The 16,656-nt window shown below is 43.5% G+C and overlaps 1 protein-coding gene across 1 annotated transcript in view; it reads left to right on the plus strand.

The window, feature by feature from the left end:
- FER1L6 (fer-1 like family member 6) overlaps positions 1-16,656 on the plus strand; it is a 158,534-nt gene that overhangs the window by 30,613 nt on the left and 111,265 nt on the right. Inside the window, exons 2-6 of the mRNA XM_004265411.4 lie at positions 209-288; positions 5,991-6,111; positions 8,806-8,860; positions 8,954-9,085; positions 13,433-13,495. Coding sequence (XP_004265459.1) covers positions 216-288; positions 5,991-6,111; positions 8,806-8,860; positions 8,954-9,085; positions 13,433-13,495 — 444 coding nt within the window. The 5' untranslated portion in view covers positions 209-215. The remainder of the gene's footprint in view (positions 1-208; positions 289-5,990; positions 6,112-8,805; positions 8,861-8,953; positions 9,086-13,432; positions 13,496-16,656) is intronic.

The raw sequence follows: 16,656 nt of genomic DNA on the forward strand, positions 1-16,656 counted from the left end.
CATCCTGATACTTGTCTTTTGATGCCCATCCTGGGTGGTTTAGGAGGATGGTCAGGTTCCAGAAGAAGAACTCAGTGTGTGTGTGTGTGTGTGTGTGTGTGTGTGTGTGTGTGTGTGCGCGTGCGCGCGTGCGTGTATTTTCTCTTAACATGTCTGAGTGAGTCAAAGTTATTATCACTGTATTTTTTAATTTTTCTTTTTTTTTCAGAAAGGAGATGTTTGGGCTGAAGCTGAAGAAGAAGAAGAAAGCAGAGAAGGGGTTAATCCTAGCCAACCAGGGTGCCCAAGGTGAGTCTTTTGAGGGGTGGGGAGGGACCACCACCCTGGGGCCTGCAGGTCTCCAGGGTTGACCCCCCCTTGGCTGAGAATGGGATTCATTCTCCGAGGAGTGAGGTGGGAACTGTGCTGCCTTCTGGGTCTTCAGACCCTGCCAACCCCAAGTGCAGGCCCAAAGTGACCCCCCCCTGCGCCACTGGTCATCTGGTCCCTTGGCCAAACAAGGATGGGTGGACACCTGCTGGACCCCAGAAGGATTCCCCCCAAGGAGGCAGTGACAGGGTTCAAGCTCCCATTTCTGTTCTGATTTGCTCTGTGGCCCAGGATAAGTCACTCAGCAGCTCCAAGTCCCAGCTTCTCCCTTTGTTAAGTGGGCATGACGTGGGCTACTGAGCTGACCGCGCGATCATGGGAGAAGCAAGTGAGATTTTGAAAATCAGAGGGAGGGTAGCAGCTGCTCTGGGGGAGGCTTTACATATACTGTCTCATTTAACCCCTCCGTCATCCTACCAGAAGGTGTGGCTATCCCAATTTCACAAATGAGGTTACAGAGATGCAGAGAGAGTAAGTAAAGTGTGGAAAAGACCAGCTGCAGAATTGCAGGGCTCAGTGAAAAATGAAAATGCAAAGCCATTGTTAAGAACTTATTAAGAATATCTGGATGGTGACTGCAGAGCATTAGGCCAAGGGCAATGAGTTCCTTCTGATCACAGGACCCTACAGGGCTGCACAGACCCATGAAGCCAGCCTTGAGGGTGGGAGGTGCAGAGCCAGGAAGCAATGGCATTGGGATATATTGATAAATCCAGGCTCTCAGACTTTCTGCGCTTAGAATGGGCGATTCCTTCTCCAGAAGAGCAAAGCTCCAAGTTACAGTGTGACCTGTGCCAGTGGAGGCCAGGCCCCATATCAGGGAGACACTCATGTGTATTGAATCAAATATGATCAACTGATTCCAATGGACAGGTCTGGGGTGGTGTCTGGAAACTTACGTTGGGTGGTCGTGACAGCAACTGGTTCAAGGCTAGCTTTCTGGACCATTTCTAAACCAAAATGGTACAGTGAGTCTGCTTTATTTTCACCCCTCTCATCTCCTTGGAGGGGTGCGTCCTTCAGCCTTCACCGCGTACCCTGCAGGTGCCCTGCAACCTGTCCTCCACCCAGCTTCACTCCTCACCCTCAGGGAAAACCTAACCTTACGATGGGAAAATACAGAGACTCATTCATATTAAAGTGTTGATAGTAACGATCAAGTCATTCTTGGATGGGACAGGAGAGGCATTACATTTTAGGTGGAGACAAGGCTTAAAGCTTAATAGAAGTACTTGTCTATTCACTCAAGTTGAAGGTATCAGGGATTGGGTAGAAAAGACCCTGGGGTCTTTCCTGGCGTCCTTGAAATTATGACCCTGCAGTAGGTCCTGGAGATACAAGGTTGAATAAGACACAGTTCCTTCCTTCAAGGACCTTATGAAAAATAATATCTATGACACATTGAATAAGCCACTGCTGCTTTTTACTTTACATACATCATTCATGACTCTGAAATGTAGTTTCCTTTGCCCCTGTTTTATAAGAGATTCAGAGAGGATAAGTGTTTGCTAAAAGTCACACAACCAATAGGTGCAGAAGCTGGCTCCTGAGGCTAGGTCAGTCTTAACACCAGAGCCCAGGCTTTCCTACCCCATGGGTCAGCCTCCAGTTAGGAGCCCTTACTGACTGCGCAGCGGGGAAGGAACAAGCTGGTGGAGATTTAGGGCAGCCGACCATAGGGATTTCAGAGGAGCTGGCTCCCCAGGGCTCTTTTTTTTTTTTTTTTAACATCTTTATTGGAGTATAATTGCTTTACAATGGTGTGTGAGTTTCTGCTTTATAGCAAAGTGAATCAGTTATACATATACATATGTTCCCATATCTCTTCCCTCTTGTGTCTCCCTCCCTACCACCCTCCCCATCCCACCCCTACAGGCGGTCACAAAGCACCTGATCTCCCTGTGCTATGCGGCTGCTTCCCACTAGCTATCTACCTTACGTTTTGTAGTGTATATATGTCCATGCCTCTCTCTCACTTTGTCACAGCTTACCCTTCCCCCTCCCCATATCCTCAAGTCCATTCTCTAGTAGGTCTGTGTCTTTATTCCTGTTTCACCCCTAGGTTTTTCATGACATTTTTTTCCCCTTAAATTCCATATATATGTGTTAGCATACGGTATTTGTCTTTCTCTTTCTGACTTACTTCACTCTGTATGACAGACTCTAGGTCCATCCACCTCATTACAAATAGCTCAATTTCGTTTCTTTTTATGGCTGAGTAAGATTCCATTGTATGTATGTGCCACATCTTCTTTATCCATTCATCCGATGATGGACACGTAGGTTGTTTCCACGTCCTGGCTATTGTAAATACAGCTGCAATGAACATTTTGGTACATGACTCTTTTTGAATTATGGTTTTCTTAGGGTATATGCCCAGTAGTGGGATTGCTGGGTCATATGGTAGTTCTATTTGTAGTTTTTTAAGGAACCTCCGTACTGTTCTCCATAGTGGCTGTACCAATTCACATTCCCACCAGCAGTGCAAGACTGTTCCCTTTTTTCCACACCCTCTCCAGCATTTATTGTTTCTAGATTTCTTGATGATGGCCATTCTGACTGGTGTGAGATGATATCTCATTGTAGTTTTGATTTGCATTTCTCTAATGATTAATGATGTTGAGCATTCTTTCATGTGTTTGCTGGCAGTCTGTATGTCTTCTTTGGAGAAATGTCTATTTAGATCTTCTGCCCATTTTTGGATTGGGTTGTTTGTTTTTTTGTTATTGAGCTGCATGAGCTGATTGTAAATTTTGGAGATTAATCCTTTGTCAGTTGCTTCATTTGCAAATGTTTTCTCCCATTCTGAGGGTTGTCTTTTGGTCTTGTTTATGGTTTCCTTTGCTGTGCAAAAGCTTTGAAGTTTCATTAGGTCCCATTTGTTTATTTTTGTTTTTATTTCCATTTCTCTGGGAGGTGGGTCAAAAAGGATCTTGCTGTGGTTTATGTCATAGAGTGTTCTATGTTTTCCTCTAACAGTTTGATAGTTTCTGGCCTTACCTTTAGGTCTTTAATCCATTTTGAGCTTATTTTTGTGTATGGTGTTAGGGAGTGATCTAATCTCATACTTTTACGTGTACCTGTCCAGTTTTCCCAGCACCACTTATTGAAGAGGCTGTCCTTTCTCCACTGTACATTCCTGCCTCCTTTATCAAAGATAAGGTGACCATATGTGCGTGGGTTTATCTCTGGGCTTTCTATCTGTTTCAATGATCTATATATCTGTTTTGTGTCAGTACCATACTGTCTTGATTACTGTAGCTTTGTAGTATAGTCTGAAGTCAGGGAGCCTGATTCCTCCAGCTCTGTTTTTCTTTCTCAAGATTGCTTTGGCTATTCGGGGTCTTTTGTGTTTCCATACAAATTGTGAAATGTTTTGTTCTAGTTCTGTGAAAAATGCCAGTGGTAGTTTGATAGGGAGTGCATTGAATCTGTAGATTGCTTTGGGTAGTAGAGTCATTTTCACAATGTTGAATTAGAGTCTTCAGCCCACAGAGCAAACAGGGCGGAGAGGAGTCAGTGCCCTCCTAAAAGTAAATAGCATCCATCCTACTGGCCAGGGGCTGACCCTGTGGGAGACAGCGAAAACAAAGTCTACAGAACTTAATGCAAATTGGTCTTTCCTTCTTGGCCTGACTGGGGAAGTTAGGACTTTTCTGGGTGAAATGTTTAGAGATTCTCAAAGACTGTGGCTCTTACATCTTTGTATTTTGAGACATAATGGCTATGCCTTAATTTCCTAAAATTCCAATGATCCTGACGCATCCATTAATTAGCTGCCCAAAGAGTAGTTGTTGGGTACCTCCCATGATCATCCTTCGTTCATTTATTTAGCAAATATTAATAGAATGTCTGCTGAGCGTAGGGTCCTGTGCTCGGTTCTGGGTATGTAGTGGTGACGTTGGATAGTTTAGAGGGAAGACAGCCCTGTGGAGGATTCTTCCGTTTGCCCCTCCAGATCTATCTTCCACGCTTGTCCACCTCTTCTCTGTCCCAGGAGGCTGACCTCTATGGATGCCCAGCCCAGGTCCCTTCCCCAAGGGGGTACCCCAGCAGGAGGTCTGGGGGAGGAAGGAGTGTGAGGTCAGGACCCAGTGGTTGGATGTGTCCCTCAGCTGGAGGATGGGTGCCCCTCCACCTAGGAAAGCTGACTAGACCTGACTTCCTCTCCTTCCACGTTCTGGTAACTGTTCTCTCTCCTCATTTTGGGGGCCTCCACGTGGTATCAGCTTGGCTGCCATAGCCACAGATAGCTGTACGACCCTTTGTGGTTTTCCTAGACCCACACCTTTGTAAAAAGTCCTCAAGTCATCCTGCTGTGGACGGGCCATCTGTTATCCATGGGGACCCTGATGCGGTAACTGCATTACAAGTGGAGAAAAGTGCTGTAAAGAAAATAGACAATGTGCTTACATGGAGACTATTGGGGGATCTCTTTTAGTGTGGTCTGAGAGGGGCTCCCTGAGCAGGGGGGTAATATTTAAGTTACAGCATCGAGGGTGAGCCCCCGAGGGGTGGGCAGGGAGAGCAGCTCAGGCGGAGGGCTGCCTGTGAAGAAAGACTCCAAGCAGGACAGAGCTTGTTAGAAGGGATGGAAGTCAGCCTGTGTGACTAGAAAGCACTGAGGGTAGGGCCGGGGGGCAGGTAGGCCAGGAGGAGGAGATGGCAGTCAGGTAGGACAGGGAATTAGAGTTGCGTGTGCACTTCGGATTTGTTCTAAGTGCGATGGAAAGCCATGGAGGGGTTTTCAAAAGAGAAACATGATTTTTTATTTTTTTAAAGAAGGTTGCAGTGGAGCTTCTTGGTGAGTAGATTGGAGAGAACAGAATGAATGAATCAATCAGTGAATGAGTTAGCTATGGATGACGCTTTAGCTCACTGCCTTCCTGCCTGCAGGCCTGTCTCACCCTCCAGCACGTAAACCCCTAGAGGGAGGGGTCCACGTTTTGTTAATTCCTCCATCCTGAACGTCTAACCTAGCCCAGTTTCTGGCATGTATAACGTACCTAAGAATGTTCACTGTAAACCTGATTCTCTAACAGTTGCTCCTCATTCTTTTATTTTTTTAAATTTATTTATTTATTTTATTTTTGGCTAAGTTGGGTCTTCGTTTCTGTGCGAGGGCTTTCTCTAGTTGTGGTGAGCGGGGGCCACTCTTCATCGCGGTGCGCAGGCCTCTCACTGTTGTGGCCTCTCCCGTTGCGGAGCACAGGCTCCGGATGTGCAGGCTCAGCGGCCATGGCTCACGGGCCCAGCCGCTCCATGGCATGTGGGATCTTCCCGGACCGGGGCACGAACCCATGTCCCCTGCATCAGCTGGCGGACTCTCAACCACTGTGCCACCAGGGAAACCCTGAAAGCATATCTTTAAATTCATAATCCATAATTCCACAATACCAGGCATACAAATCTACTCCCTCTCTTTTTTGGAAACAGAAGATACATAGTATGTGTCTGGCTTTTCTGCCAGTAAGATGTTAAGGTCCATGCGGTCAAGGACTGTCTTTGACCAGTCCTTGTACACCTTACGGCAACTGGCATAGCCTGGACACAGAGTTGAGGCTCATATTGCCACGGTGTGTCATATTTAATAGATCTGTCCCTTTTGTTTGCTTTTCTAGATGGTCAAGGTGAAGCAGAAGCACCACAGGAGGGGCTTTCTCACCAGGAAGGCCTGGGAGGAGATCTGATTTCTGACAATGCTTCCACCTCTCCTGTCCCCTCAGGTCCTCCAAAGAGAAGGTACAGTATTGATACAGGCAATCAGCACACATTTGCTAGCACCTCCCCTCTGCCAGGTGCTCCTGCAGGCTCTGGGAGAACAGAGAATAACACCTAGTCACCGTCTACAGGAGCTGAAGGTCTGAGGCAGGAAGACTGAGTGTTTTGTCTCCTCTACTTTCTCTATGGCAGTGCTGGCCAGGGTCCCAGCTCTACCAACGTCTAGTCTTAAATTTCCTGAGTTAAGGTACTCATGTCCCTCATTGTTCAGGAATGACAGCAGCAACAGGAGACAGAATCAGGTGCTGTCCCTCACCTGCTCTTTAATTCATCAAGATGCTAGATGTCTTGGCTTTGTGTTTGTCCCAAATGAGAAAGTGGTTCTTATACTACCCAACAAAAAGTCAGAACAAACTGGCCTTCTGCGTGCAATTTGTTGTATCAGTTAGCTATAGGTTTGTAACCAATAACCCCTAAGCTCAGTGGCTTAATATGAGCACTTATCATGCGTTAGTTTGGATAGTTTTACTGGTTCCAGGTAGTCACAGGTATATGACTGATGTGTCTCTTGTCATTTGGCAGTTCTGCTGATTTTAGTTTGACTGTTGGTTGGTGGTGGGCTGGTCCAGTATTGCTTTACCTGGGACCACTGGCCTCTCCTCCATACGGTATTAGATCCTCCAGCAGGCTATTCCAAGCTTATTCCGTTGGTGGTGAGGGCAGGGCTCCAGGAGAGAAAGTGGAAGTACACAAGATCTCTTGAGCCCAGGCTTGGAATTGGCAAAAGTCATTTCTGCTGCATTCTGTTGACCAATGCAAGTCACAAGTCTAGCCCATGTCACAGCAAGAGGAGGCTACAAGTTACAGGGTAAAAATCCTGGACACAAGGAAGCCAATAATTGGGGCTATCAATGCTTTTAGTCTACCATATTTGTTTATGTCAGTTTCTTGCTAATGATAATTCCTCATGCCATCCCTTCCTTTTCCACTCAGAGTTGTTATCATCAGTAGGGCAAATTAGTGCTTCCTTGTGTGGCACATCCTGAGTTGGTGTTACTGGGCTGTGACAGGATGGTACACAGTGTATGTGTGTATGGGGAGGGGGGCAGGGGGCGGGAGACAGATGGAAATCAGAAAAGGTGATAGCTCAGAGCTTGACCCTTAAAAGAAGATGTGAAGTTTGTACGTTCATACTCACTGCAATGTCTCCCCCCCTACAGGGCACCATGACAGCTACCACCCCCCCAAACCCCAGAATCAGGACTTCAGTTATTTTTTAATATCCTTTAACGGATCCTTTGCCATTTATTTCACTAAGATAATAGCATAGAATTAGTGGAGGAAGGCAGGAGAAAGAGAAGAAAGAAGTACGAGCCTTTTGCTTTCTCCTGGCCAGTGCATCCCCCATCAGTTAAAATTCTACCCACCTACCAATGTTCAATTCAAATCTGACCTCTGTAGTGATGTCTTTGTTGCTTACTTAGGGTCTCACAAATTTCTCTCTTCTCTGAAGTTCTATCACATTTTTTTCTACGACATGTCTTACACATAATAGTTCTCCCTTTATCTGCTTTGGTCCTCTCTCCCTTGGATAGCTTGCTAGCTCTGCAAGGACCAAGATGATGGCTTGTTCATGTTTGTTTTTCCTCTGAGACTAGCACAGAGCTTTCACATGGTAAATGGTCAGTACAGGTTTGCTGTTCTATTGATGAACAGATACCCTTTGATATCTACCCTTTCCTACGTGCAATATTTCTTTTAATCCTAAAAGCAACCCTATGCAGTAGAAATTATTTCTATTTTTAGATGAAGAAATTAAGGCTAATATCACAAAATTGGGGAAAACAAATATTCTAATTCAGATCAGCCTGACTCCAAAGCCTTGAGACTTTTACTAGTTTACTCTGTTCTCTACTGGACTCAATTACAATCAGCAGAAATGGAAGGAAGTCAAATGCAGCAGTGTTGCTAGAAGGCAAGAGAATAAAATTCAGTAGGAACTCGAGCTCAGTTTATATACCACCCATTGCTGCTTCTGTGGCAACAGGGATTCTTCACCTCTTTATGTTATTATCCAATTTCTAGATGCCCAGGTGTTGCACATCTGTTTTCAATTACTCATGACAGTCCTGATAAATGAAATCCCCTGGAATGTGAAATCTCGCTGAGATGACATCTTGGTCATTCTTTGCAATTTTCTTTTTTACCAATTTTTTTTTTTTTCCGAAAGCAATCACGAAACTCAGAATTGCTGTATTTACCAGAAATGGCAAATTGGTCCTCTGGATAGGATCAGACAGCAGATTAGGGAGATCCTTATTTAGACCCAGCTCTGCCAGTGATTTGCTGAGGCATCTCAGTTTCTCATTCTGTAAAATAAAAAATAAATGATACTGATAATCATACTCACAATAAGAATTGACATTTAGTCTTGCCAGGAACTGGGTTAAACCTTTATATGCCTTACATCTTTTAATTGTAGCAATCACTCCTTGTGGTAAGGGCTATTATTAGTGCCATTTTTTAGGATGGGAAAACTGAGTCATAGAGAGGTTAAGTCATGGTCCATCTGTACTTATCTCCTCCAGAGGTGAGAGAGAATATGTGATATAAATAAAAGCATGTGGAAATACCTGGGAAAATATTTTCATGGCTTATGGATCTAAGGTAGGTTCTTACTTAATGAAACAAATATGTTAAACTTTCTTTCAATAGATCAAAACTGTTGACTAAGATCCACGATGGGGAGGTCAGATCCCAAAATTACCAAGTAAGTGATGAGCTCTTCCTACCAAGCCTCCCCCAGCTCTTGTGTGAATGAACAGCCAGACCCAGAGTGTGTACACGCTGCTTTGTGTTGTAGATTGCCATAAACATCACTGAGGCCCGCCAGCTGGTGGGTGAGAACATCGACCCAGTTGTGATCATTGAAATTGGGGATGAGAAGAAGCAAAGCACAGTGAAGGAAGGAACCAACAACCCATTTTACAATGAAGTAAGTCACGGAGGTCACCAACTTCCTCTCCACCAACACACTCTTCACCACCACTCTGCAGCATTCTTCAAATAGAAAAGCCGTCGCGGAGCCTCCTTACAAAATTTTACAGACAATGGAAAGGAGAGGCAAGGAATTCCTCCTGATATTAAATTCATTGCTGTGTTTTCAATACACCCATTTTCTTATTTCTTTAAAAAAAATATTTACTGGAGTATAACTGACTTACAATATCATATTAGTTTTAGGTGTACAACATAGTAATGCAATTTTTAATACATTATGAAATGATCACCGCAGTAAGTCTGATTACCATCTGTCACCATACAAAGTTATTACAATATTATTATTATTTTTTTTGCGGTACGCGGGCCTCTCACTCTTGTGGCCTCTCCCGTTGCGGAGCACAGGCTTCGGACATGCAGGCTCTGCGGCCATGGCTGACGGGCGCAGCCGCTCTGCGGCATGTGGGATCCTCCCGGATCGGCGCACGAACTCGTGTCCCCTGCATGAGCAGGCGGACTCCCAACCACTGTGCCACCAGGGAAGCCCTATTACAATATTATTGACTATATTTTCTGCGCTGTACTTTACATCCCTGTGACTTATTTACTTTATAACTGGTAGTTTATACCTCTTAGTCCCCTTCACCTATTTCACACATCCCCCCAACACCCCTCCCCTCTGGCAAACACCAATTTGTTCTTTGTATTTGTGAGTCTATTTCTGTTTTGTAAGTTGTTCCTTTGTTTTGTTTTTTAGATTCCACATATAAGTGAAATCATATGGTATTTCTCTTTCTCGGACTTATTTCACTTAGCATACTACCCGCCAGGTCCACCCATGCTGTCGCAGATGGCAAGATTTCAGTATTTTCTATGATTGAGGAATATTCTATTGTGTATATATACCCCATCTTCTTTATCCATTCATCTGTTGATGGACACTTAGGTTGCTTCCATATCTTGGCTATTGTAAATAATGCTGCAATGAACATAGGGATGTATATACGTTTTCAAATTAGTGTATTTGGTTTATTCAGATAAATACTCAGAAGTAGAATTGCTGGATCCTATGGTAGTTCTGTTTTTAATTTTTTAAGGAACCTCCATACTGTTTTCCATAGTGCTTGTACCAATTTCTTATAAACTCATCTTCATCTGTCATAAGCTCTGAGTTTATATCCAGTAAATGTGCTGGTTAGGGAGAAGATATACATTCTTTTGCATAGCAGAAACATTGAAAATTTAATTATTAATTTTGAAATAGGCATGCTGTGTTGGAAAGTACAACAGTGGTATTTTTCTAAGCAGCGCAAAAATTGTAAAGGAAAGCATCAAGGAGAGACACAAAGCTTCTAAATTTACACACACTAAATTCTTGTTTTTAAATAAAAAGATTAAACAGTTTTTAAAAATGGTCAGAGATACAGAGTTTAAAATGATATATGTGAAAATATATATGATAAATGTGTTTCCCCCTGATCTTTGATCTCTATCTAATCCCTTAGTGCCCCTCCCTGGAGACAGCCATTCTCCCCAGGCATTTGTGTATCCTTTGCAGAGATATTCCAGGCCTGCATAAGACTACAAACAGATACTGTAGCCAAATGGTAGCATTCTATACACACTGTCCTGGACCTACGTCTTTTCACAAAACAGTGTATCTTGGAGATTAGTCTGTATCTAGACATATAGTTCAGGGCTTCCCTGGTGGTGCAGTGGTTGAGAATCCTCCTGCCATTGCAGGGGACACGGGTTCGAGCCCTGGTCCGGGAAGGTCCCACATGCCGCGGAGCAACTAAGCCCGTGTGCCACAACTACTAAGCCTGTGCTTTAGAGACCATGAGCCACAACTGCTGAAGCCCACATGCCTAGAGCCCGTGTTCCACAATAAGAGAAGCCACCACAATGAAAAGTCCATGCACCGCAACGAAGAGTAGCCCCCACTCGCTGCAACTAGAGAAAGCCTCCGTGCAGCAACAAAGACCCAACACAGCCAAAAAAAAAAAAAAAAGTAAATAAATAAATTCATATATATATATATATATAAAAGACATATAGTTCAATCTAATTTTCCCTTCTTTGCTGTAGAGTTTTCCATTGCATTGATATATTATAATTTACTAAACCAATCTCTCATTGATGGATATTAAAATTTTTTTCAGCCTTTGGATACTACTTATAATGATATTTAAATGGCATAACTAGGGTGAAGAGTATATGCATTTAAAATTTGATATGACCACATTGCCCTCCAAAAAGGTAACAATTTGTACTCCAACTAACAGTGTGCAAGAGTACTTGTTCTCCCCTAGGCACTTCAACACCATGAATTGTCAAAAAATGCAGTAAACTCTTATTAATTAATTTTTTAATGAGAGTGGTAATTGAAAAGGCAGGCAGAGACAGTATGCATAATAATATATATAGAAAATTCCCAAATCACATTTGAGCTGTTAACTCCTTTCCTCTTTATCATTCTTGCCTCTGAGACTTTTACGATGTGTTTAAGTGACAGTTTTCTCCTTTCTGTTCTACGCCTCAGCTCCATAACATCTTTTGGCCTGAATGCGATATGAAATAATGTGCATGAAAATGCTTTAAAACTGCAAAGCTCTACAGATTTGTTGACGATTTTATTAATGTTTGCTTTGTGCATACAAGTCCTGGATCTAAATGACATTCAATTAGGCTAAGTGTAATCATTGGGAAATCAAGTAAAAAACAAAGAAGTGGAATTAAAAATCTTTGTTACAGATTTGGACTCTAATTTTTCAAGCCCAAAAGTCATCAGATGTTGAAGGAACCAGTTAGTAGAGGCTGGGGAATATTTCCCAGCTAGAAAAATGTGTGTGGGTTCAGAGGTCCAGGGAACATATATGAGGCAGCTAAATCTGAAATACTGTATGTGAAACTCAGTGGAAGGCAGTAAACATTAGAACTAATTTATTGATCTAAAGGAACCCCCAGCATCTCATACACTAGAGAATGAAGAACTTCATGCAAGTGTTTTGGACATAAAAGAAATTCTGAACACCGAAGCTCTTAAAAAGTTTGAACATGTATATGAAAAACTTCCTGAAATGTTATACATAGTTTCCTGTTTTCTTAAACAGGAGACACTGAACATAACGTAACTTTTCATTGATATTGAAGGACGGCCATTTTGAACGTCTCTTATTATGGTATATGGTATATACCATATACCATATATGGTATATGGTATATGGTATATGATGACAGCTTTCACGTTTTGGTTTTTCTGTGTTGCCTTTAACAGCAGGCTGTTAGTGGTCACTTCTCCCTTTCCTACTGCTGTCATTTTTTTCTCTGATGTCCTTGTGTCATTCCTCCATCTTGCAGCTCAAACACAAAACAATCCATGAAACAACTTCCTACCGGCCTCCCCCAACCCCATCAGTCCTCAAAACACACAACCCACAGCAAAGCACTACACCAGTTTTCTACATGAGGAGCCTCCTACCTCACATTTGGGAGGCACTCAATAAAAGTTCCAATGGTGAAAGGTCTAGCACCTGAATTCCTTTTATAGTAACTTCAGGAGAGCTCAGCTTTGGTCCCCAGCCCAGCGATAACTAGCTATATGACTCCAGGCATGTCTTTTAAATTCTTTCATCTTCAGTCTTTTTAACTGTAGAATACGGAGAGCAGTCTATATATTTTCTTCAACTCTAGAATTCAATTGCTTTCCTCAAATTAGAAATCTCCCTTACCCATAATTTCTTTTCATTCTTTCCCTGGTCAATCATGGGAATTTCACAGGGATGTTTGAAGCTGAAAAATCCTGAGAAAATCAAATTTTAATCAAGTTCACTCCAAATTAAAACCACACTGTGATATACTTTCACTCATCATTATATATAGGCAACAAATAGATAGATAGGTAGATAGGTAGATAGATAAATGTAAAAGAATTGAAAATTCAAGGGTTGGCAAGGGAATGGCTATTTTCATATGCTGCCAGTGGGAATGTAAAATGGCTTAGCTCCTTTGGAAAAAAATTTTATGCTAGCTACTAAAAATTTACAGGCATACAAGCCATGACCGAACAATTCCAATTCTCATGTCCATTTTAGAGGAAAACTCACAAATATGTTATGTAAAGATGTAATTGGTGATAGTCTTTCTTTTTCTATTTGAAAACAATTGAAAACAAATTAAATGACTTTCAGTAGGGGAGGGCCAATCAATTGATCATACAGTTATGTCATTGAGAACCTTGCAGCAATTTGTTAGAAAAATGCAGATCTAAATCTATTCCAAGAACAGAGTTCTTACACGCAAGCCAGGAATTTATGGTCAGAATGAACTTTATGTTTTCCAGTACTTTGTCTTCGACTTCGTTGGGCCCCAATTGCATCTTTTTGACAAGATCATCAAAATCTCAGTAAGTATATCATTGCTGGTGGGGGTGAGGGGAGGTGGAAGAGATTCTAGGCTTTGGGAACTCTCTAGGGCAGCTCAGTCTGTTTAGGGATGAATAGATTCAGGAGTGTGAATGTGGGTTGTTGAGTTTGAAACCAACAGAATAGAACTTGAAATAATCAGTGCAGAGGCATCTGGGAAGGAAAACAGACTCAAGAAAGGTTCTATACTTACTGGAAGCAAGTTGTAAGCTACCATCAAGCCATTGTGTAGCTGACTAATGTGGGAATGTGAAATATATACGTGAAGTATAAATGACATCTTAATAGATTGTCATTTTGAGTTGATTTCTTTCTTTTTATCAAGCAAATGTTAGTATTTCTCTCTTGGGGTGATAGCCACGCCACTAATAATTAGTCACACCCCCCATTCCCCTCCTATTTGCTAATAAATAGAGAAATAGGAACAAGAAGCAGGAAGCAACCCAATATATCAATAATGCTGAGTCGGAAAATGTGATTTGGAGCAAGTGGTTGCCATTTTGAAGTCTTAATAGTTGCCTCGGAGTGTAAACATCAGGACCTGCCCGCGGGGAGTTGGGTCGGCTACGAAGAGCCTTCCTCAGCCCTGCCGGGCGATTTCCTGTCTCCACAGATCAAGTCTGAGGAGTAGAGATGGAGAGAGCTTCCTGGTCCACACAGGTGCCTTGCTAGGTTGGCCCACCATGTAGAGGGCAGGAATGAGAAGGAAAGTGCCCATGTTGAAGCTGTATTAGTCCAAATGAGGGTAGGGCAGGCCAACCGGGATCACTGCCAACTTCACATCACACCACTCAGTAAAGGAACAGAGAGCTGCGGATGGCTCATTGCATCCATCTCCCCAGCCTGAGAAATCTCTGCTTCTCCCATGAAGAGCACAGTGGGAGTGTGTATGCCTTAAAGTGGCGGGGATGGGCAGGGGGCTTGAAGGGTAGGTGCTCTCTTCCCAATAAATTCTGAAAGAACAGAATTGCTACTTTATGTGACAACGTAAGACGTGTGGAGAATGAGGAAATGTTTTGAACAGTGACACCAACCCTGATCAGAGTTATGAAGATGGCAAAACTTGTCTTGAAGACTTCCTTGCCTGTCATTATCACCCATTCAATCTCTATTATATAAATTATACTATATTATATTACATTACATTATATGTATGCATATTATATATAAGTCGTACATTAAGGCTTAGGTAATAGTGGAATCATGATATTCTCTTTCCCAGGGGGTACTTGAAGAATGTGACTCTTGAGGAATAAAAAGTCACTAGGAGCCAAACACTCTTTACATGTGAATTTCAGGCGTGATGACAGGTGGTGAGAAGATATTTCAGGACCTGGGACATTGCCCAGGATGTCTCATTGCATCACTCAGGCAACCACCTGTTTGTGGGATTGGCTTTATAACAGGCTCCTAGGGGACTGTCCAGAGTGCAGATGAATAGTTAATAGCTAGGTTTTTTAAAAAATTAATTAATTTTTGGCTGCGTTGGGTCTTTGTTGCTGCATGTGGGCTTTCTCTAGTTGCAGCGAGCGGGGGCTACTCTTCGTTGCGGTGCGCGGGCTTCTCATTGTGGTGGCTTCTCTTGCTGCGGAGCACAGGCTCTAGGTGCGTGTGCTTCAGTAGTTGTGGCACATGGGCTCAGTAGTTGTGGCTCGCAGGCTCTGGAGCGCAGGCTCAGTAGCTGTGGAGTATGGGATTAGTTGCTCCGTGGCATGTGGGATCTTCCTGGACCAGGGATGGAATCCACGTCCCCTGCATTGGCAGGAGGATTCTTAACCACTGCGCCACTAGGGAAGTCCAATAGCTAGGTTTTATATGGCATCATAGACAAGGGTCATGACTCTCTGCGGGGCAAGTGGATTTTTAGCAGAGGATCAAAGCTGGTATTGCCTATCTCTGTTCTTCTCACTTGGAAGAAAAGAATACTTTGGTCTCCCTAAAAGACACTTGGGGATAGAGACTGAAGATTTTAAAGGGAAAGCTATCCTTGAAAAGGGAGTGTTTAATATAAGTTTTCTGTTAGTCCATGAACCAAAAGTTAGCATGTCCAGAAAAAATTCCATGTGGGAGAAGGGGGCCAGTGCTGTAAGCAAATGCTGTTGGGACAGCCAGGCTGTAGCAGACCCTGGTGGTGCCAAAGACCGTCTTCCCTTGACAGTGGCCCCAGGCATGCAGGGCCCCCTTCTCTCTGTGTGTGAGATGCCCTTGTTCTTGTAACCTAATGCTTGCCCACACCAGCATTGCCTGGTGCTCACACTGGGTGGACGATGTGAGGAGGCCTCCTGTTATTTAGAGATCCATCTGGGGCTCTGGCTCATTATGCCCATAGGGACCAAGATGCCTTTGATCTGAGAAGACGGCTTAAGTGAGGCTCATGTTCTTTTTTTTTTTTTTTTTTTTTTGCGGTACGCGGGCCTCTCACTGTTGTGGCCTCTCCCGTTGCGGAGCACAGGCTCCGGACGCGCAGGCTCAGCAGCCATGGCTCACGGGCCCAGCCGCTCCGCGGCACGTGGGATCTTCCCGGACCGAGGCACGAACCCGTGTCCCCTGTATCGGCAGGCAGACCCCCAACCACTGCGCCACCAGGGAAGCCCTAGGCTCGTGTTCCTGCTCAGGGCTTTGAGAAGCTGCAGTAGCAGCTCTAAGCATGAGGGGTTTGAGGTGAGTTTTGTGCCTGTGGATTTAAATAGCTCCTCAACTGAAGCCAAACTGTCCTTACTTCCCCTTTGTTCTCTAACACCCTTGCAAACTTTGGACAAGGGAGGAAGAGTGGGAAGGGAGCTGGGAAGGGCTCTCATTTTCTTCATTTTTTGAAATCAGTTGAATGTATTGTTTCTTACTGCCTCTTTCAAAAGGATCTGTTCAGAAGCTACAAAAGTCTCTCACTCGTCCATCATTCAAGTAGTCAATCACTCATTAACTCACTGAATGTTTATTGAGTGTTTATTACGAACAAGGCCATGTGGTGGGTAGAAGAAGGTAGGAAACTGTACTTGAATCAAGGAACTCATAGAATTTTACAGTTAGAAGGAAGCCTCAGAGACCATCTAGTCCAACTTCCAGCTGGCGTAGGAATCCCTCTTCACCACCTCCATGACACATGACATGGGGTTCTTGGGCACTGCTTGATTATATCCAGAGA

The sequence above is a fragment of the Orcinus orca genome, chromosome 17, assembly GCF_937001465.1.
Source record: "Orcinus orca chromosome 17, mOrcOrc1.1, whole genome shotgun sequence".
NCBI lineage: Eukaryota > Metazoa > Chordata > Mammalia > Artiodactyla > Delphinidae > Orcinus > Orcinus orca.